The sequence below is a fragment of the Oncorhynchus tshawytscha genome, unplaced genomic scaffold, assembly GCF_018296145.1.
Source record: "Oncorhynchus tshawytscha isolate Ot180627B unplaced genomic scaffold, Otsh_v2.0 Un_contig_6573_pilon_pilon, whole genome shotgun sequence".
Lineage (NCBI taxonomy): Eukaryota > Metazoa > Chordata > Actinopteri > Salmoniformes > Salmonidae > Oncorhynchus > Oncorhynchus tshawytscha.
The window spans coordinates 59,115-80,666 of NW_024608907.1; the positions used below are offsets into that span (position 1 = coordinate 59,115).

Sequence of the window (21,552 nt, forward strand, 5' to 3'; positions counted from 1 at the left end):
CAACACAAAAGCTACATATCTTGTCATCAACTGACAGCAGATCATTTTACGTGTCAGCCAGCTTTCTTAGTAGAAGGAATAAAAACAAATATAGGATTCAAATGTATTCTTCTGTTGCTTGACTAGGCTACATATTCAAACACATTCAATACACAGTTAAAGTGCTCAGTCAGTCAGTCTTACCCTCTCTCTTGAGGACAGTAGAGGATGGAGACACTTCCGGTAGATGAGACTAGCTCCTCTGGTGTAGGGAGACAGCAACCAGATAACAAATGCTATCTTAATCTCATAGTACAGGGGGAACCTAGAGAGAGACACCACATTACAGTATTAACCTAGAGAGACAAGATATCTCATAGTACAGGGGGCACCTAGAGAGACCAGATATCTCATAGTACAGGGGGAACCTAGAGAGAGAGACAAGATATCTCATAGTACAGGGGGAACCTAGAGAGAGAGACCAGATATCTCATAGTACAGGGGAACCTAGAGAGAGAGACCAGATATCTCATAGTACAGGGGGAACCTAGAGAGAGAGACCAGATATCTCATAGTACAGGGGGAACCTAGAGAGAGAGACCAGATATCTCATAGTACAGGGGGAACCTAGAGAGAGAGACCAGATATCTCATAGTACAGGGGGAACCTAGAGAGAGAGACCAGATATCTCATAGTACAAGGGGAACCTAGAGAGAGAGACCAGATATCTCATAGTACAGGGGAACCTAGAGAGAGAGACCAGATATCTTATAGTACAGGGGGAACCTAGAGAGAGAGACCAGATATCTCATAGTACAGGGGGAACCTAGAGCGAGAGACCAGATATCTCATAGTACAGGGGGAACCTAGAGAGAGAGAGAGACCAGATATCTCATAGTACAGGGGGAACCTAGAGCGAGAGACCAGATATATCATAGTACAGGGGAACCTAGAGAGAGAGACCAGATATCTCATAGTACAGGGGGAACCTAGAGAGAGAGACCAGATATCTCATAGTACAGGGGGAACCTAGAGAGAGAGACCAGATATCTCATAGTACAGGGGGAACCTAGAGAGAGAGACCAGATATCTCATAGTACAGGGGGAACCTAGAGAGAGAGACCAGATATCTCATAGTACAGGGGGAACCTAGAGAGAGAGACCAGATATCTCATAGTACAGGGGGAACCTAGAGAGAGAGACCAGATATCTCATAGTACAGGGGGAACCTAGAGAGAGAGACCAGATATCTCATAGTACAGGGGGAACCTAGAGAGAGAGACCAGATATCTCATAGTACAGGGGGAACCTAGAGAGAGACCAGATATCTCATAGTACAGGGGGAACCTAGAGAGAGAGACCAGATATCTCATAGTACAGGGGGAACCTAGAGAGAGAGACAAGATATCTCATAGTACAGGGGGAACCTAGAGAGAGAGACCAGATATCTCATAGTACAGGGGGAACCTAGAGAGAGAGACCAGATATCTCATAGTACAGGGGGAACCTAGAGAGAGAGACCAGATATCTCATAGTACAGGGGGAACCTAGAGAGAGAGACCAGATATCTCATAGTACAGGGGGAACCTAGAGAGAGAGACCAGATATCTCATAGTACAGGGGGAACCTAGAGAGAGACCAGATATCTCATAGTACAGGGGGAACCTAGAGAGAGAGACCAGATATCTCATAGTACAGGGGGAACCTAGAGAGAGAGACCAGATATCTCATAGTACAGGGGGAACCTAGAGAGAGACCAGATCTCTCATAGTACAGGGGGAACCTAGAGAGAGAGACCAGATATCTCATAGTACAGGGGGAACCTAGAGAGAGACCAGATATCTCATAGTACAGGGGGAACCTAGAGAGAGACCAGATATCTCATAGTACAGGGGGAACCTAGAGAGAGACCAGATATCTCATAGTACAGGGGGAACCTAGAGAGAGAGACCAGATATCTCATAGTACAGGTGAGCGTTAGGAACGAGGGTCAGATTAAGGTTAGGTATAGATTCAGGTAAGCGTTAGGGAAAGGCATTGGGTTAGCGTTAGGGAAAGGGGTAGGGAAAGGGTTAGGGTTAGGGAAAGGCATTGGGTTACGGGTAGGGAAAGGGTTAGGGAAAGGCATTGGGTTACGGGTAGGGAAAGGGTTAGCGTTAGGGAAAGGCATTGGGTTACAGGTAGGGAAAGGGTTAGCGTTAGGGAAAGGGTTAGCGTTAGGGAAAGGCATTGGGTTATGGGTAGGGAAAGGGTTAGCGTTAGGCATTGGGTTACGGGTAGGGAAGGGTTAGCGTTAGGGAAAGGCATTGGGTTACAGGTAGGGAAGGGTTTAGCGTTAGGGAAAGGCATTGGGTTACAGGTAGGGAAGGGTTTAGCGTTAGGGAAAGGCATTGGGTTACGGAAAGGGTTAGCGTTAGCGTTAGGGAAAGGCATTGGGTTACGGGTAGGGAAGGGTTAGCGTTAGGGAAAGCGTTAGCGTTAGGGAAAGGCATTGGGTTACAGGTAGGGAAAGGGTTAGCGTTAGGGAAAGGCATTGTGTTACGGTTAGGGAAAGGCATTGGGTTACGGTTAGGGAAAGGGTTAGCGTTAGGGAAAGGCATTGTGTTAGCGTACCGCCATCCACTGCAATTCATTTTCTGCCAGTCAAACATACACTGCCTAAATCCTATTAACCAGCCGACATGACGCTCCTCATTAAATCTGAACAACAAATGTATAAGACTGAATCTCAATGAAATCTCATTAAGCCTGGATTGTTGTCGGCATAGTGTGCTGATCAAAGACAACACGGAAAACTAAATGGGATTGGCTTGTTTGGCACATTAAAGGGGAATCAACCAAATGAAGAATTAGCATAAAGTAGATGCCTCAGTCTGTATTAAGGCTAGAGTGAGGTCTATATTCAGTCTCCCCAGGCTACAGCGAGGTCTGTATTCAGTCTCCCCAGGCTACAGCGAGGTCTGTATTCAGTCTCCCCAAGCTACAGCGAGGTCTGTAGTCAGGCTACAGTGAGGTCTGTAGTCAGGCTACAGTGAGGTCTGTAGTCAGGCTACAGTGAGGTCTGTAGTCAGGCTACAGTGAGGTCTGTAGTCAGGCTACAGTGAGGTCTGTAGTCAGGCTACAGTGAGGTCTGTAGTCAGTCTCCCCAGGCTACAGCGAGGTCTGTAGTCAGTCTCACCAGGCTACAGTGAGGTCTGTATTCAGGCTACAGTGAGGTCTGTATTCAGGCTACAGTGAGGTCTGTATTCAGGCTACAGTGAGGTCTGTATTCAGGCTACAGTGAGGTCTGTATTCAGGCTACAGTGAGGTCTGTATTCAGGCTACAGTGAGGTCTGTATTCAGGCTACAGTGAGGTCTGTATTCAGGCTACAGTGAGGTCTGTATTCAGGCTACAGTGAGGTCTGTATTCAGGCTACAGTGAGGTCTGTATTCAGGCTACAGTGAGGTCTGTAGTCAGGCTACAGTGAGGTCTGTATTCAGTCTACAGTGAGGTCTGTATTCAGTCTCCCCAGGCTACAGTGAGGTCTGTAGTCAGTCTTACCAGGCTATAGTGAGGTCTGTAGTCAGTCTTACCAGGCTACAGTGAGGTCTGTATTCAGTCTCCCCAGGCTACAGAGAGGTCTGTATTCAGGCTACAGTGAGGTCTGTATTCAGTCTCACCAGGCTACAGTGAGGTCTGTAGTCAGGCTACAGTGAGGTCTGTATTCAGTCTACAGTGAGGTCTGTATTCAGTCTTACCAGGCTACAGTGAGGTCTGTATTCAGTCTCCCCAGGCTACAGTGAGGTCTGTAGTCAGTCTTACCAGGCTACAGTGAGGTCTGTAGTCAGTCTTACCAGGCTACAGAGAGGTCTGTATTCAGTCTCCCCAGGCTACAGTGAGGTCTGTATTCAGTCTCCCCAGGCTACAGCGAGGTCTGTATTCAGTCTCCCCAGGCTACAGCGAGGTCTGTATTCAGGCTACAGTGGGGTCTGTATTCAGTCTTACCAGGCTACAGTGAGGTCTGTATTCAGGCTACAGTGAGGTCTGTATTCAGGCTACAGTGAGGTCTGTATTCAGGCTACAGTGAGGTCTGTATTCAGGCTACAGTGAGGTCTGTATTCAGGCTACAGTGAGGTCTGTATTCAGGCTACAGTGAGGTCTGTATTCAGGCTACAGTGAGGTCTGTATTCAGGCTACAGTGAGGTCTGTATTCAGTCTTACCAGGCTACAGTGGGGTCTGTATTCAGTCTCCCCAGGCTACAGTGAGGTCTGTATTCAGGCTACAGTGGGGTCTGTATTCAGGCTACAGTGAGGTCTGTATTCAGTCTCCCAGGCTACAGTGAGGTCTGTATTCAGTCTCCCCAGGCTACAGTGAGGTCTGTATTCAGTCTTACCAGGCTACAGTGAGGTCTGTATTCAGTCTCCCCAGGCTACAGTGAGGTCTGTATTCAGGCTACAGTGGGGTCTGTATTCAGTCTCCCAGGCTACAGTGAGGTCTGTAGTCAGTCTCCCCAGGCTACAGTGAGGTCTGTAGTCAGTCTCCCCAGGCTACAGTGAGGTCTGTATTCAGGCTACAGTGAGGTCTGTAGTCAGTCTCCCCAGGCTACAGTGAGGTCTGTATTCAGGCTACAGTGAGGTCTGTATTCAGGCTACAGTGAGGTCTGTATTCAGTCTCCCAGGCTACAGTGATGTCTGTATTCAGTCTCCACAGGCTACAGTGAGGTCTGTATTCAGGCTACAGTGAGGTCTGTATTCAGTCTCCCCAGGCTACAGTGAGGTCTGTAGTCAGTCTTATCAGGCTACAGTGAGGTCTGTAGTCAGTCTCCCCAGGCTACAGTGAGGTCTGTAGTCAGTCTCCCCAGGCTACAGTGAGGTCTGTAGTCAGGCTACAGTGAGGTCTGTATTCAGGCTACAGTGAGGTCTGTATTCAGGCTACAGTGAGGTCTGTATTCAGGCTACAGTGGGGTCTGTATTCAGTCTCCCAGGCTACAGTGATGTCTGTATTCAGTCTCCCCAGGCTACAGTGAGGTCTGTATTCAGGCTACAGTGAGGTCTGTATTCAGTCTCCCAGGCTACAGTGAGGTCTGTAGTCAGTCTTATCAGGCTACAGTGAGGTCTGTAGTCAGTCTCCCCAGGCTACAGTGAGGTCTGTAGTCAGTCTCCCCAGGCTACAGTGAGGTCTGAAGTCAGTCTCCCCAGGCTACAGTGAGGTCTGTAGTCAGGCTACAGTGAGGTCTGTAGTCAGTCTTACCAGGCTACAGTGAGGTCTGTAGTCAGTCTCCCCAGGCTACAGTGAGGTCTGTAGTCAGTCTCCCCAGGCTACAGTGAGGTCTGTAGTCAGTCTCCCCAGGCTACAGTGAGGTCTGTAGTCAGTCTTACCAGGCTACAGTGAGGTCTGTAGTCAGTCTCCCCAGGCTACAGTGAGGTCTGTATTCAGGCTACAGTGAGGTCTGTATTCAGGCTACAGTGAGGTCTGTAGTCAGTCTCCCCAGGCTACAGTGAGGTCTGTATTCAGGCTACAGTGAGGTCTGTAGTCAGTCTTACCAGGCTACAGTGAGGTCTGTATTCAGGCTACAGTGAGGTCTGTAGTCAGTCTTACCAGGCTACAGTGAGGTCTGTAGTCAGTCTTACCAGGCTACAGTGAGGTCTGTATTCAGTCTACAGTGAGGTCTGTATTCAGGCTACAGTGAGGTCTGTATTCAGGCTACAGTGAGGTCTGTAGTCAGTCTTACCAGGCTACAGTGAGGTCTGTAGTCAGTCTTACCAGGCTACAGTGAGGTCTGTAGTCAGTCTACAGTGAGGTCTGTATTCAGGCTACAGTGAGGTCTGTATTCAGGCTACAGTGAGGTCTGTATTCAGGCTACAGTGAGGTCTGTAGTCAGTCTCCCCAGGCTACAGTGAGGTCTGTAGTCAGTCTCCCCAGGCTACAGTGAGGTCTGTAGTCAGTCTCCCCAGGCTACAGTGAGGTCTGTATTCCCCAGGCTACAGTGAGGTCTGTATTCAGGCTACAGTGAGGTCTGTCAGTCTTACCAGGCTCAGTGAGGTCTAGTAGTCTCCCAGGCTACAGTGAGGTCTGTAGTCAGTCTCCCAGGCTACAGTGAGGTCTGTAGTCAGTCTCCCCAGGCTACAGTGAGGTCTGTAGTCAGTCTCCCCAGGCTACAGTGAGGTCTGTAGTCAGTCTTACCAGGCTACAGTGAGGTCTGTAGTCAGTCTCCCCAGGCTACAGTGAGGTCTGTATTCAGGCTACAGTGAGGTCTGTAGTCAGTCTTACCAGGCTACAGTGAGGTCTGTATTCAGGCTACAGTGAGGTCTGTATTCAGGCTACAGTGGGGTCTGTATTCAGTCTCCCCAGGCTACAGTGAGGTCTGTATTCAGGCTACAGTGAGGTCTGTAGTCAGTCTTACCAGGCTACAGTGAGGTCTGTAGTCAGTCTCCCCAGGCTACAGTGAGGTCTGTAGTCAGTCTCCCCAGGCTACAGTGAGGTCTGTAGTCAGTCTCCCAGGCTACAGTGAGGTCTGTAGTCAGTCTCCCCAGGCTACAGTGAGGTCTGTAGTCAGTCTCCCCAGGCTACAGTGAGGTCTGTAGTCAGTCTCCCCAGGCTACAGTGAGGTCTGTAGTCAGTCTCCCAGGCTACCCAGGCTACAGTGAGGTCTGTAGTCAGTCTTACCAGGCTACAGTGAGGTCTGTAGTCAGTCTCCCCAGGCTACAGTGAGGTCTGTATTCAGGCTACAGGCTGAGGTCTGTAGTCAGTCTTACCAGGCTACAGTGAGGTCTGTATTCAGGCTACAGTGAGGTCTGTCAGTTCAGGCTACAGTGAGGTCTGTAGTCAGTCTTACCAGGCTACAGTGAGGTCTGTATTCAGGCTACAGTGAGGTCTGTATTCAGGCTACAGTGAGGTCTGTATTCAGGCTACAGTGAGGTCTGTGTCAGTCTCCCAGGCTACAGTGAGGTCTGTAGTCAGTCTCCCCAGGCTACAGTGAGGTCTGTAGTCAGTCTCCCAGGCTACAGTGAGGTCTGTATTCAGGCTACAGTGAGGTCTGTATTCAGGCTACAGTGAGGTCTAGTCAGTTCAGGCTACAGTGAGGTCTGTAGTCAGTCTTCCCAGGCTACAGTGAGGTCTGTAGTCAGTCTCCCCAGGCTACAGTGAGGTCTGTAGTCAGTCTCCCAGGCTACAGTGAGGTCTGTAGTCAGTCTTCCCAGGCTACAGTGAGGTCTGTATTCAGGCTACAGTGAGGTCTGTAGTCAGTCTCCCCAGGCTACAGTGAGGTCTGTAGTCAGTCTCCCCAGGCTACAGTGAGGTCTGTAGTCAGTCTCCCCAGGCTACAGTGAGGTCTGTAGTCAGTCTTCCCAGGCTACAGTGAGGTCTGTAGTCAGTCTTACCAGGCTACAGTGAGGTCTGTAGTCAGTCTCCCCAGGCTACAGTGAGGTCTGTAGTCAGTCTTACCAGGCTACAGTGAGGTCTGTGTCAGTCCCCAGGCTACAGTGAGGTCTGTAGTCAGTCTTACCAGGCTACAGTGAGGTCTGTAGTCAGTCTCCCCAGGCTACAGTGAGGTCTGTAGTCAGTCTTACCAGGCTACAGAGAGGTCTGTATTCAGTCTCCCCAGGCTACAGAGAGGTCTGTATTCAGTCTTACCAGGCTACAGTGAGGTCTGTATTCAGTCTCCCCAGGCTACAGTGAGGTCTGTATTCAGTCTCCCCAGGCTACAGTGAGGTCTGTATTCAGTCTTACCAGGCTACAGTGAGGTCTGTAGTCAGTCTTACCAGGCTACAGTGAGGTCTGTAGTCAGTCTTACCAGGCTACAGTGAGGTCTGTAGTCAGTCTACAGTGAGGTCTGTAGTCAGTCTTACCAGGCTACAGTGAGGTCTGTATTCAGGCTACAGTGAGGTCTGTAGTCAGTCTTACCAGGCTACAGTGAGGTCTGTGATGGTCTCCACTACGGTGTAGAGAGCAAACACAATCCAGTACATCATCCAACGGACCTGTTGGAACAGAGAAAGAGAGAGAGATAATCAACACTTCCTACATGTTACAGTATGCTAGACATACACCTGTTGGAACAACAAAGATATATACTTTGGAACAGATTTCTTAAATTAAAAATCTCTTGGAGCTGATTGGCTGGTGTTTTACAGTGTTATGTCCAAAAAGAAGCACCAGGGAACTCTGCAATAAGGTGTGAGCAGCTCAGTACAGGACTACAGACTAGCAGGCTACAGGCTAACAGACTAGCAGGCTACAGACTAGCAGGCTACAGACTAGCAGGCTCCAGGCTAACAGGCTACAGGACTACAGACTAGCAGGCTACAGGACTACAGACTAACAGGCTACAGGCCTACAGACTAACAGGACTACAGACTAACAGGCCTACAGACCAACAGGCCTACAGACCAACAGGCCTACAGACCAACAGGACTACAGACCAACAGGACTACAGACCAACAGGACTACAGACCAACAGGACTACAGACCAACAGGACTACAGACCAACAGGACTACAGACCAACAGGACTACAGACCAACAGGCTAACAAGCTTACAGGCTACAGGCTACCATCCAAAGCAAGCATTCCTCCCTCTTAGACAGACTCAGAGAGGAGATACCTAGCCAACAAGCCATGGGCTCTGAGAAATTACATGTCAACCTGTTCTAGCCAGATTATCCCTCATGTCTAACTAAAGCCTTGTTCACACAGCAGGCCTTAAGGCTAAAACCAGTTTGGTAGGCAGTCTCTCTCTCAAATACAGCTGTTGAAAATGTTATTTTTATTATAACATACAAAGCAAAAGAAAATAAGCATCATTGTTGCTTGTGCTGCATTGACCATGCAGACTGAACGCATGCGTCTCGTGGTCAAGAGACAACAGTTGCACTCCTTGAGTGACAGGGGGCGGGGCTAGGAGAGCAAAAGAGAGGACTCAAGTAGTGTAGTAAACTATAAAGATGGACGTTACACAAGGTGTATCACATTTAACAAACCAAACATTAAAATACCGGTATAGAAGGTAACGTAAAAACTCTGTGCATCAATACCTGTCTATAGTCATATACCGCCCAGCCCTATCTGAGTGGAATGAAGGAAAACATGTTTAGAAAGAGGAGGAGGAGAGGAGAAAGGGCTGAGGAGAGGAGAAAGGGCTGAGGAGAGGAGGGAGGGCTGAGGAGAGGAGGGAGGGCTGAGGAGAGGAGGGAGGGCTGAGGAGAGGAGAAAGGGCTGAGGAGAGGAGAAAGGGCTGAGGAGAGGAGAAAGGGCTGAGGAGAGGAGGGAGAGCAGAGGAGAGGAGGGAGGGCTGAGGAGAGGGAGGGCTGAGGGAGGGTTGAGGAGAGAGGGCTGAGGAGAGGAGAAAGGGCTGAGGAGAGGAGAAAGGGCTGAGGAGAGGAGAAAGGGCTGGGGAGAGGAGAAAGGGCTGAGGAGAGGAGAAAGGGCTGAGGAGAGGAGAAAGGGCTGAGGAGAGGAGGGAAGACGGAGGAGAGGAGGGGAGCGGAGGAGAGGAGGGAGGGCTGAGGAGAGGAGGGAGGGCTGAGGAGAGGAGAAGGGGCTGAGGAGAGGAGAAAGGGGCTGAGGAGAGGAGAAAGGGCTGAGGAGAGGAGAAAGGGCTGAGGAGAGGATGGAGAGACGGAGGAGAGGATGGAGAGGAGGGAGAGACGGAGAGGAGAAGGGGCTGAGGAGAGGAGAAAGGGCTGAGGAGAGAAGAAAGGGCTGAGGAGAGAAGAAAGGGCTGAGGAGAGAAGAAAGGGCTGAGGAGAGAAGAAAGGGCTGAGGAGAGAAGAAAGGGCTGAGGAGAGAAGAAAGGGCTGAGGAGAGGACGGAGAGACGGAGGAGAGGATGGAGACGGAGGAGGATGGAGAGACGGAGGAGAGGAGAGAGACAGAGGGACGGAGGAGGAGGAGGGAGGGACGGAGGAGAGGAGGGAGGGACGGAGGGACGGAGGAGAGGAGGGAGAGACGGAGGAGAGGAGGGAGAGACGGGGAGAGGAGAAAGGGCTGAGGAGAGACGGAGGAGAGGAGGGAGAGAGAGACGGAGGAGAGGAGGGGGAGAGACGGAGGAGAGGAGGGAGAGAGAGACGGAGGAGAGGAGGGAGAGAGAGACGGAGGAGAGGAGGGAGAGAGAGACGGAGGAGAGGAGGGAGAGACGGAGGAGAGGAGGGAGAGACGGAGGAGAGGAGGGAGAGACGGAGGAGAGGAGGGAGAGACGGAGGAGAGGAGGGAGGGCTGAGGAGAGGAGGGAGGGCTGAGGAGAGGAGGGAGGGCTGAGGAGAGGAGGGAGGGCTGAGGAGAGGAGAAAGGGCTGAGGAGAGGAGAAAGGGCTGAGGAGAGGAGAAAGGGCTGAGGAGAGGAGGGAGGGCTGAGGAGAGGAGGGAGGGGAGGAGAGGAGAGAGGGCTGAGGAGAGGAGGGAGGGCTGAGGGCTGAGGGAGGGCTGAGGAGAGGAGAAAGGGCTGAGGAGAGGAGAAAGGGCTGAGGAGAGGAGAAAGGGCTGAGGAGAGGAGAAAGGGCTGAGGAGAGAGAAAGGGCTGAGGAGAGGAGAAAGGGCTGAGGAGAGGAGAAAGGGCTGAGGAGAGGAGAAAGGGCTGAGGAGAGAAGAAAGGGCTGAGGAGAGGAGAAAGGAGAGGAGGGAGAGGAGAAAGGGCTGAGGAGAGGAGAAAGGGCTGAGGAGAGGAGAAAGGGCTGAGGAGAGGAGAAAGGGCTGAGGAGAGGAGAAAGGGAGGGAGGACGGAGGAGAAAGGGCTGAGGAGAGGAGAAAGGGCTGAGGAGAGAAGAAAGGGCTGAGGAGAGAAGAAAGGGCTGAGGAGAGAAGAGGGCTGAGGAGAGGAGGAAGAAAGGGCTGAGGAGAGGAGGGAGAGACGGAGAGGAGGGAGAGAGAGGAGGGGAGAGAGAGGAGAGAGAAGAGGGACGGAGGAGAGGAGGGAGGGACGGAGGAGAGGAGAGGAGAGACGGAGGAGAGGAGGGGGAGGGACGGAGGAGAGGGGGGAGGAGAGAGACGGAGGAGAGGAGGGAGGGCTGAGGAGAGGAGGGAGGGCTGAGAGGAGGGAGGGCTGAGGAGAGGAGGGAGGGCTGAGGAGAGGAGGGAGGGGAGGAGGGAGGGATGGAGGAGAGAGGGAGGACGGAGGAGAGGAGGGAGGGCTGAGGAGAGGAGGGAGGGCTGAGGAGAGGAGGGAGGGCTGAGGAGAGGAGGGAGGGCTGAGGAGAGGAGGGAGGGCTGAGGAGAGGAGGGAGGGCTGAGGAGAGGAGGGAGAGACGGAGGAGAGGAGGGAGAGACGGAGGAGAGGAGGGAGGGGAGGAGAGGAGGGAGGGCTGAGGAGAGGAGGGAGGGCTGAGGAGAGGAGGGAGGGCTGAGGAGAGGAGGGAGGGCTGAGAGAGGAGGGAGGGCTGAGGAGAGGAGGGAGAGACGGAGGAGAGGAGGGAGAGACGGAGGAGAGAGAGGGGGGAGACGGAGGAGGGGGGGAGAGGAGACGGAGGAGAGGACGGAGGAGAGAGGAGGGGGAGGGAGAGGAGGGGGAGTCGGAGGAGAGGAGGGGGAGACGGAGGAGAGGAGGGGGAGACGGAGGGAGAGGAGGGAGAGACGGAGGAGAGGAGGGAGAGACGGAGGAGAGGAGGGAGGGACGGAGGAGAGGAGGGAGGGACGGAGGAGAGGAGGGAGGGCTGAGGAGAGGAGGGAGGGCTGAGGAGAGGAGGGAGGGCTGAGGAGAGGAGGGAGGGCTGAGGAGAGGAGACCGATGATATCCTCATAAAGAACCTCTCCTAAACCTGTTGGCCACACACACAATATAGCATTCCTGTAAAGCACCTGCTTGAAGCCCATCCTTCACAGTGCCCTGCTGCACGTCTCCACAGATCGGCAGGTCAATGTGTTTGTTCCAGTCATAGGCAGTTAACTCCCATTGACATGCCTGGACTTGTCCTCAATACCTTCAGACCAGACATGGGCTGCTTTTCAAACTCATAAAAGACACACCCTCAATGATGTTGAAATAAGGGTTTTTGTACTTACATATTCCTTGACATTTTTGGTTTTCACTGCTTTGTAGGAATAGTATGCAGGATATAGGGTCCCGAAGACGAGCCTGTGTAGAGACCAGAGAAATATGAAACTATCAGTGTCAAATCATTTACCACCAAGAGACAACATATAAAAGGACACATTCAGTTAAACTAAAGCAGCAACAAGCCAGACACACCGAAAGCATCATAATCACAGGCTGCTAAGAGCTGCTGTACTGAACCAGACTCCTGAGTTTCCTGTAGTCCTCTATGTAGCCTGGTGTTAGGATGCACTACCACTCCCTACACACGCCCCAGCACGCCCCAGTGGATGACCCACACCAGATGTAAAGCCTACACATGGTTGTATACCGAATGGCATCCTATTCACTACCCCACGAGCCCTCGTCAAAAAGCAGTCCGCCACCCCCGCGAGCCCTTGTCAAAAAGCAGTCCGCCACCCCACGGGCCCTCGTCAAAAAGCAGTCCGCCACCCCCACTGGCCCTCGTCAAAAAGCAGTCCGCCACCCCACGGGAGCAGTCCGCCAACGGGCCCTCGTCAAAAAGCAGTCCGTCAAAAAGCAGTCCGCCACCCCCACGGGCCCTCCACTATCAAAAGCAGTACGGGGAATGCTGCCACAGTGGGATGTACTCCGTGTGTTATATATAGGCCCTATAGGATTCTCTCTGATCTGAGACCGGGCTGCAGTGAGGAGTCACTATGTATGTATGTATGTATGTATGTATGTATGTATGTATGTATGTATGTATGTATGTATGTATGTACAATGCAGGTGAAAAATATTCAGACCCCTTGACTTTTTCCACATTTTGCTTCGTTACAGCTGCATTAAAAATATATATATGCCCCCCCTCACTTCAATCTACTCATTCCAGGGTTCTCTTTATTCAAGGTCCCTTTATAAAAATGTAGCAAATTGATTCCCTGAAGAATTCAGTGTTCTGGAGGCAAAGGTGGGTCCAACCCTAGATGGTGTACCTAATAAACTGGCCAACGAGCGTATAAGAGTGACATTCTCTTCCTGTTTGTTTTATGTTTCATGGCCTCTGTCCAGGGATCCACCTCACTCGCCTCCACGACAGAGTTTATTTTGCTGTTTCTATGGCAACAGCTGAGGGTCTCCAAGAATAGCCGTGGTTGGCTGTAGTCAGACAGTCCCTTCTCTAAGCCTCCAACAGGGAAGAAGGAGAAGTCCTTCCATGTAACAGCTACTTGTTGAATTCAAACGGTGGTCTGCTTAGTTAAAAGGTGCCATTTTTCCTTCAATTTGGCTGCTGTTCTTAAAAATCAGCTTAATCTAGCGCCACCCACAACACAGATAGCAGGCAGTAGACACCACAGAAGTAGATTTACACTGGGAAGAAAACGCCAACATCCCTTCCTACTGGACAGCAACGACTTAGTCCACCATTTAAAGTAAAGATAATGATAAAGCATATGCATATTATCACACCTCATCTAGCTCTTCCGTTTGAACAGGAGCTGCCCTGCAGGATACCAGGTAATAACACGGCTACACACAGGAAGTACCAGGTAATAACACGGCTACACACAGGAAGTACCAGGTAATAACACGGCTACACACAGGAAGTACCAGGTAATAACACGGCTACACACAGGGAGTACCAGGTAATAGCACGGCTACACACAGGAAGTACCAGGTAATAGCACGGCTACACACAGGAAGTGCCAGGTAATAACACGGCTACACACAGGAAGTACCAGGTAATAACACGGCTACACACAGGAAGTACCAGGTAATAACACGGCTACACACAGGAGTACCAGGTAATAACACGGCTACATACAGGGAGTACCAGGTCATAACACGGCTACACACAGGAAGTACCAGGTAATAACACGGCTACACACAGGGAGTACCAGGTAATAACACGGCTACACACAGGAAGTACCAGGTAATAACACGGCTACATACAGGAAGTACCAGGTAATAACACGGCTATATACAGGAAGTACCAGGTAATAACACGGCTATATACAGGGAGTGTCAAGTAATTGAAGTAGATATGTACATATAACTAGGAATATAGTGACTGATCAGAGTAGCAGCGTATGTGATGAGTCATACAAGTTAGTGAAAATGCAGATAGTTGAATAGTTCAAATAGCTTCCTGCACTAACTAGTCTAATGGGAAGGTAAAACCTTGTCAGTTGTACAACAACGCATTCAACCGAAATGAGTCTTCTGCATTTAACCCCTCTGATCACAGAGTTAAAGGCCTTAAAAACCCACGTTGTCGGCGCCCAGGGAGCTGTTGTTGTGAGTTAACTGCCAGCTCGGGGATTTGAACCAGCCATCTTTTGGTTACCGTGCCAACACTTAACCGCTAGGCTACCTGCCACCCTCGAGGGTAGAAGCTGTTCAGGGTCCTATTGGTTCCAGACTCACTTGCAGTGCAGAAATAGGGAACAGTCTATGACAAGCGTGGCTGGAGTCTTTGACAATCTTTAGGGCCTTCCTCTGACGCTCCCTGGTATAGAGGTCCTGGATGGCAGGAAGCTTGGCCCCAGGGACGTACTGGGCCGCACTACCCTCTGTGGTGCCTTCCCCTGACACCGCCTGGTATAGAGGTCCTGGATGGCAGGAAGCTTGGCCCCAGGGACGTACTGGGCCGCACTACCCTCTGTGGTGCCTTCCCCTGACACCGCCTGGTATAGAGGTCCTGGATGGCAGGAAGCTTGGCCCCAGGGACGTACTGGGCCGCACTACCCTCTGTGGTGCCTTCCCCTGACACCGCCTGGTATAGAGGTCCTGGATGGCAGGAAGCTTGGCCCCAGGGACGTACTGGGCCGCACTACCCTCTGTGGTGCCTTGTGGTCTGATGTCAAGCAGTCAGTCAAGACGCTCTCAATGGTGAAGAACTTTGAGGATCTGAAGGTACCATCTTCACGACTGCGTAGGTGTGTTTGGACCACGATAGATTGTTATTGATGTGAACACAGAGGAACTTGACCCTGTGGTGCCTCCACTACAGCCCCGCCGATGTGAATGGGGGCGTGAGGGGGGCGTGGCTCCATGGACCAAGCCCTCGACCCGCTCCACTACAGCCCCGTCGATGTGAACGGGGGTGTGATGGGGGCGTGGCTCCATCCGTCCTGTAGTCCACCATCAGACCTTTGTCCACTGACAGCCCCGTTGATGTGACCCCACCATCAGGTCTTGTGATGAAGGGAGGTTGGTCCTGGTACCCCACCATCAGCTCCTTTGTCTCCGTTTCCTGTAGTCCACCATCAGCTCCTTTGTCTTGCTGACGTTGAAGGAGAGGTTGTTGTCCTGGTACCCCACCATCAGATCCTTTGTCTTGCTGACGTTGAAGGAGAGGTTGTTGTCCTGGTACCCCACCATCAGATCCTTTGTCTTGCTGACGTTGAAGGAGAGGTTGTTGTCCTGGTACCCCACCATCAGATCCTTTGTCTTGCTGACGTTGAAGGAGAGGTTGTTGTCCTGGTACCCCACCATCAGGTCTCTGGGACACAATCATTGGGTCATGCTTTATTTGGACAATCCAGATTTTCCATCTGTAGATGCTTACAGGATGGTCATACTATCAACAAACTACCTGTTGATAAGCAATTACTTGCTCAGGTTAGGGTTAACGTTAAGGCTAGGGTTAAGTTTAGGTTTAGGATAAGGGTTAAGAGGTCAGGGTTATGTTTAGGCTTAGGATAAGGGTTAAGAGGTCAGAGTTCATGTTAAGGCTTCATGTTAAGGGTTAAGAGGTCAGGGTTCATGTTAAGGGTTAAGAGGTCAGGGTTCATGTTAAGGGTTAAGAGGTCAGGGTTCATGTTAAGGGTTAGGAGAAGGGTAAGGTTAGCGCTAGTAGTTAGTCTATAGAGCATCTACAGATGGACAATCCAAATAAAACATAAATCATTGTTGGCCTGCAGAAATAGACCCTGTCCCACTCGGGGCAGGCTGGAGTATTTTCACACAGGGGAGGAGGAATATTTCTCCAGAAACATTGACCATGAAGGAGACAGAGCCTGCAGAGAGGCTTCTTGAAACAATTGTGTGAAATGGGGCCTCTCTAGCAGTATGCAGCACGAAAACACGATACACAAGCCTTGACATTCTGTTTTAGATCAACTTTCCCAGTTCTGGTAAAAAAAAAAAATGTAATGTCTGACAGTACACCCACTGCTCGCTCACGGCTCCTAGCATGAAGCCTGGGAGAGAGTCAGATGTAGAGTTACTGGGATAAAGACGGAGGAAGGATTTTAAGATCCAGGCAGAGATATCAACTCCAACATCTGGTTTCAGCTACAGGGGTAAAGGGCTGATGGCTTTCCCCTGTGGAAATACACATCTGTTGCTACAGCACAATTTAGCGGTGGTCCTGTCATCCATCTTTTGAGGTTAAAATGGCGTCTTTCGTTTCCCCCAACGCAGTTAGGCCAAAACCACACCCCGTTATTCAGAGGGGCGTTCTACTACGCTCTCATTGGCTAGCTACGTTGTCTCACTCACAGGCGACCAGCGCAGAGACAGTGACCTTCCAAAGTAAGGATGGAAAGTGTAATTTAACAGTTAGCTGCCTGCCGTAATGCAGGTCGTAATGCAGGGAGACATATCATTTGCCCATATATTTATTTTCAGAGTTTCAGTGAGTTGTAAAAATGTCTCAAGAGAACTTCTGCTGAATTCCCTTTAACAGACTGTATTCCCAGTCATGTAGTGCATCTGTGACCAACAGACTGTATTCCCAGTCATGTAGTGCATCTGTGACCGACAGACTGTATTCCCAGTCATGTGGTGCATCTGTGACCAGACAGACTGTATTCCCAGTCATGTAGTGCATCTGTGACCGACAGACTGTATTCCCAGTCATGTAGTGCATCTGTGACCGACAGACTGTATTCCCAGTCATGTGGTGCATCTGTGACCGACAGACTGTATTCCCAGTCATGTGGTGCATCTGTGACCGACAGACTGTATTCCCAGTCATGTGGTGCATCTGTGACCGACAGACTGTATTCCCAGTCATGTGGTGCATCTGTGAAACCCACAGACTGTATTCCCAGTCATGTAGTGTATTGTGACCGACAGACTGTATTCCCAGTCATGTAGTGTATTATATAAGACTGTATTCCCAGTCATGTGGTGTATTGTGACCGACAGACTGTATTCCCAGTCATGTGGTGTATCTGTGAGAAGACTGTATTCCCAGTCATGTGGTGTATCTGTGACCGACAGACATATTCCCAGTCATGTAGTGCAAATGTGACCACAGATAATTCCCAGTCATGTGGTGCATTGTGATTACAGACTGTATTCCCAGTCATTAGTGCATCTGTGACCGACAGACTGTATTCCCAGTCATGTAGTGCATCTGTGACCTTACAGACTGTATTCCCAGTCATGGTGCAAAGGACCCAGACTGTATTCCCAGTCATGTGGTGCATCTGGAACAGACTGTATTCCCAGTCATGTGGTGTATCTGTGACCGACAGACTGATATTCCCAGTCATGTAGTGTATAACCACAGACTGTATTCCCAGTCATGTAGTGTATCTGTGACCGACAGACTGTATTCCCAGTCATGTGGTGTATCTGTGACCGACAGACTGTATTCCCAGTCATGTGGTGTATTTTTGACCACAGACTGTATTCCCAGTCATTAGTCATCATGATCAGGTGTATTCCCAGTCATTAGTGGTGAAACCAGAGCAGACTGTATTCCCAGTCATGTAGTGTTCTGACCTCAAGACTGTATTCCCAGTCATGTGGTGTAGAACTTGACAGACTGTATTCCCAGTCATGTGGTGTATCTGTGACCAACAGACTGTATTCCCAGTCATGTAGTGCATCTGTGACCAACAGATGTATATCTGTATTCCCAGTCATGTGAAACCCATAAATTAAGGCCTAATTTCTTTATTTCAATTGATTGATTGCCTTATATAAACTGTAACTTTGAAATTGTTGCATTTTCGATTAATATATTTTTTGTTCAGTGTAGTAAGAAATGTCAAATTGACCCCCCAACATGTCCAAAGATGTAAACAAATGTGCTCACATAAACAGCCCTGTAGTTCATTGTATATTACATGACTAATTTCACATTCCTATTCCACGAGCCTCAGAAAAACAAATCAATCATGAACACACCTTATAATGACTAACCTATGGAAAGGACCCAGCCAACGCCACACAGCAGTCTGGAAAAACTGGTTTTACACATGCTTACGGTTCACCGTGACTTGGGAGACAAGATAATCCACTAAACCATAACGTGCTTAAATAACTGTAATAACCACTTAAACAAGGCTGTACAACACATGCCCCAGTACATTTGAAAGTTATTTTTGTCATTGGTGAATTAAATCATGTGATTAGTCACATGATCAGGTTAATTTGATTAGGTGAAACCAGAGCGACGTCAGAATCAGTGCAGGAGCCTAGTTCTGCCCTCAAGACTTCAGACTTAGAACATGTGTTGTCAAACGTGGATACAGGCAGACCGTAACTGCCAAGTTAACTTGACTAGAACATGTGTTGTCTAATGCATATGGCTACTAGCTAGCCCTGTAGACCAGAACATGTGTTGTCTAATGCATATGGCTACTAGCTAGCCCTTTAGACCAGAACATGTGTTGTCTAATGCATATGGCTACTAGCTAGCCCTTTAGACCAGAACATGTGTTATCTAATGCATATGGCTACTAGCTAGCCCTGTAGACCAGAACATGTGTTATCTAATGCATATGGCTACTAGCTAGCCCTGTAGACCAGAACATGTGCTGTCTAATGCATATGGCTACTAGCCCTGTAGACCATAACAGGTGTTGTCTAATGCATATGGCTACTAGCTAGCCCTGTAGACCAGAACATGTTGTCTAATGCATATGGCTACTAGCTAGCCCTGTAGACCAGAACATGTGTTGTCTAATGCATATGGCTACTAGCTAGCCCTTTAGACCAGAACATGTGTTGTCTAATGCATATGGCTACTAGCCCTTTAGACCAGAACATGTGTTGTCTAATGCATATGGCTACTAGCTAGCCCTTTAGACCAGAACATGTTGTCTAATGCATATGGCTACTAGCCCTTTAGACTAGAACATGTGTTGTCTAATGCATATGGCTACTAGCTAGCCCTTTAGACCAGAACATGTGTTGTCTAATGCATATGGCTACTAGCTAGCCCTTTAGACCAGAACATGTGTTGTCTAATGCATATGGCTACTAGCTAGCCCTTTAGACCAGAACATGTGTTGTCTAATGCATATGGCTACTAGCTAGCCCTTTAGACCAGAACATGTGTTGTCTAATGCATATGGCTACTAGCTAGCCCTTTAGACCAGAACATGTGTTGTCTAATGCATATGGCTACTAGCTAGCCCTTTAGACCAGAACATGTGTTGTCTAATGCATATGGCTACTAGCTAGCCCTGTAGACCAGAACATGTTGTCTAATGCTTTCACTTATGCATTACTTTTAAATGAATTGTCTGATTGTTTTGAAGCATTGACAGGATGCCTTTACCAGTGATTTATGCCCAGTCTAGGCTACAGTGGAAGAACAGGACACAGAGTAGACTGTAAATACTGTGCTGTCTCTTCTCCCAATCACACCTGAAGCAGTCTCCCCCTTCCATGTACTGTAGCCTACAGTACAGTTATGTAATTGTACTGGGCCATGAGTTGTGAGGGGAGATCAGAGTAAAAACTGGGCGTTTTCTTTCTCTAAAATGTACAAACTCATCCATCATCAGATCTCACATACTTGTGTGGTCAGCAAACTAACTAGTAGTCATGGGACACAATATTGGAAGTCTGTATTAGTTGGGCTACTTGAGGTGTGCATTATTCTGGAGGACGGAGACGGAAAATAACCCTACCACGATAAAGCCGGCTTTACCAAAATGCAAAGGCAAATGAATTCTCTCGAATTAACTCTACTTGATGTAAAGTGAAATGTGTCCTTCGCTATCAAATAAACATCTGAAACCAACTTTAGTCCGAACCGCACCACATTCCCTGTTTCCATTAAACCACAAACTTCAGGCCTAAACATCCCACTGAATCTACCACAGTCCACACAGATGGGAAGTATTTCGGTTCCAAAGCTAACTAACTAACTAGCTAACTCATTTAACTAACTAGTTTCCAGAGAGCATAACTCACTGAGCTGCCTCTAGCTAGTTAAGACGTGGTTAAACATCCTTAGTTACTTAGTTACAGGGACAAAAAACGTAAACAACAACAAGCTAACATTAGCTAGCAACGTAACTATTAGGTAATTACTTCCCAATGTTGACAATATGAGGTTGTTGTTGTTTTTTTAAAGTTTTTACAGAACTTCTACATAACTTTCACAAATATAAATTCGAAATTAATACCATTACAATAAGCGAAATTGCTTTGCTTAATTAAAAGTTAGTTGAAGTGCCGTGCTAAAATTAGCGTTAGCTAGCTACTTGGTTAGCTCTCCAGCTAACTACAGAAAACAGCTTTAAAACAACTCGTCTGATAATGATCATTTCAGCTAAATACAATATACAATTCTCGTCTTTAACTTACACAACGCTTCTGGAGATCATCCACGACACCATCTTTCCCAGATCGAGGTTATCTGAGAGGCAGAAGAGAGAGACAGGGCCCAGGGGCTGGAGGGGTAACGGGTACACCGGGGTGGTGGTAGACACCGTAAACACCGGTAACAAGTTAATAACTACGAGCGATCTTCTCAAACATGTCCGTAAACTTTGAAAAAAAAAAAACGGGGGAAAAAAACGTGTTGTTTCACAAATCTAAGTTAAAAGCGAGAGGTTACGATATAGCCAGCTATGTTAAAATTATGTTTTATTAAAGCTTGTCCAACTCTCCTTTGGGTCCAACTCTCCTTTGGGTCCAACTCTCCTTTGGGTTCAACTCTCCTTTGGGTCCAACTCTCCTTTGGGTCCAACTCTCCTTTGGGTCCAACTCTCCTTTGGGTCCAACTCTCCTTTTCAACTCTCCTTTGGGTTCAACTCTCCTTGGGTCCAACTCTCCTTTGTCCAACTCTCCTTTGGGTCCAACTCTCCTTTGGGTCCAACTCTCCTTCGGGTCCAACTCCTTCACCTCTCTTCTGTCTGTGCTCCGCAGGCAGGAAGGAGCTCCACACCAGGCGACCTGAGATCAGATAGACCTTCCTCCTGCTTTATCTCATTGGACAGAAGTGCCTGTTTACACCAATGCCGCATAACTATTGGCTAGTGAAGATGGTCCATGTGAAATAACGATGAAATATCATACTCAAATCTGATTGGTGTAGATTCGATGCGTGGCGAGTATGAACCAATCACGGTAAAAAGCGTTGAGAATAGCATTTACAAATACGCTGTTGTTGCAAGGAGGTACTGTAAAATAATAACCTCAACGGTTGGTAGTGATTTATTTAAAAATAGACAACACCTTTATTTAACCAGGTAGGCTAGTTGAGAACAAGTTCTCATTTGCAACTGCGACCTGGCCAAGATAAAGCATAGCAATTCGACACATAGAACAACACAGAGTTACACATGGAATAAACAAAACATAGTCAATAATACAATAGAAAAAAATAGAAAAAATAAAACAAAAAGTTTAT

General features: G+C 49.0%; 1 protein-coding gene across 1 annotated transcript in view; it reads right to left on the bottom strand.

The window, feature by feature from the left end:
• The window catches only part of LOC121843944 (receptor expression-enhancing protein 3-like), a 40,322-nt gene extending 19,382 nt beyond the window's left edge, over nt 1–20,940 (bottom strand). The window contains exons 1-4 of the mRNA XM_042313839.1: nt 20,505–20,940; nt 11,948–12,020; nt 7,863–7,939; nt 184–304 (exon numbers count right to left, since the gene is read on the bottom strand). Of these exons, the coding sequence (XP_042169773.1) occupies nt 184–304; nt 7,863–7,939; nt 11,948–12,020; nt 20,505–20,536 (303 nt within the window). The 5' untranslated portion in view covers nt 20,537–20,940. The remainder of the gene's footprint in view (nt 1–183; nt 305–7,862; nt 7,940–11,947; nt 12,021–20,504) is intronic.
• Between the last annotated feature and the right edge of the window lie 612 nt (nt 20,941–21,552).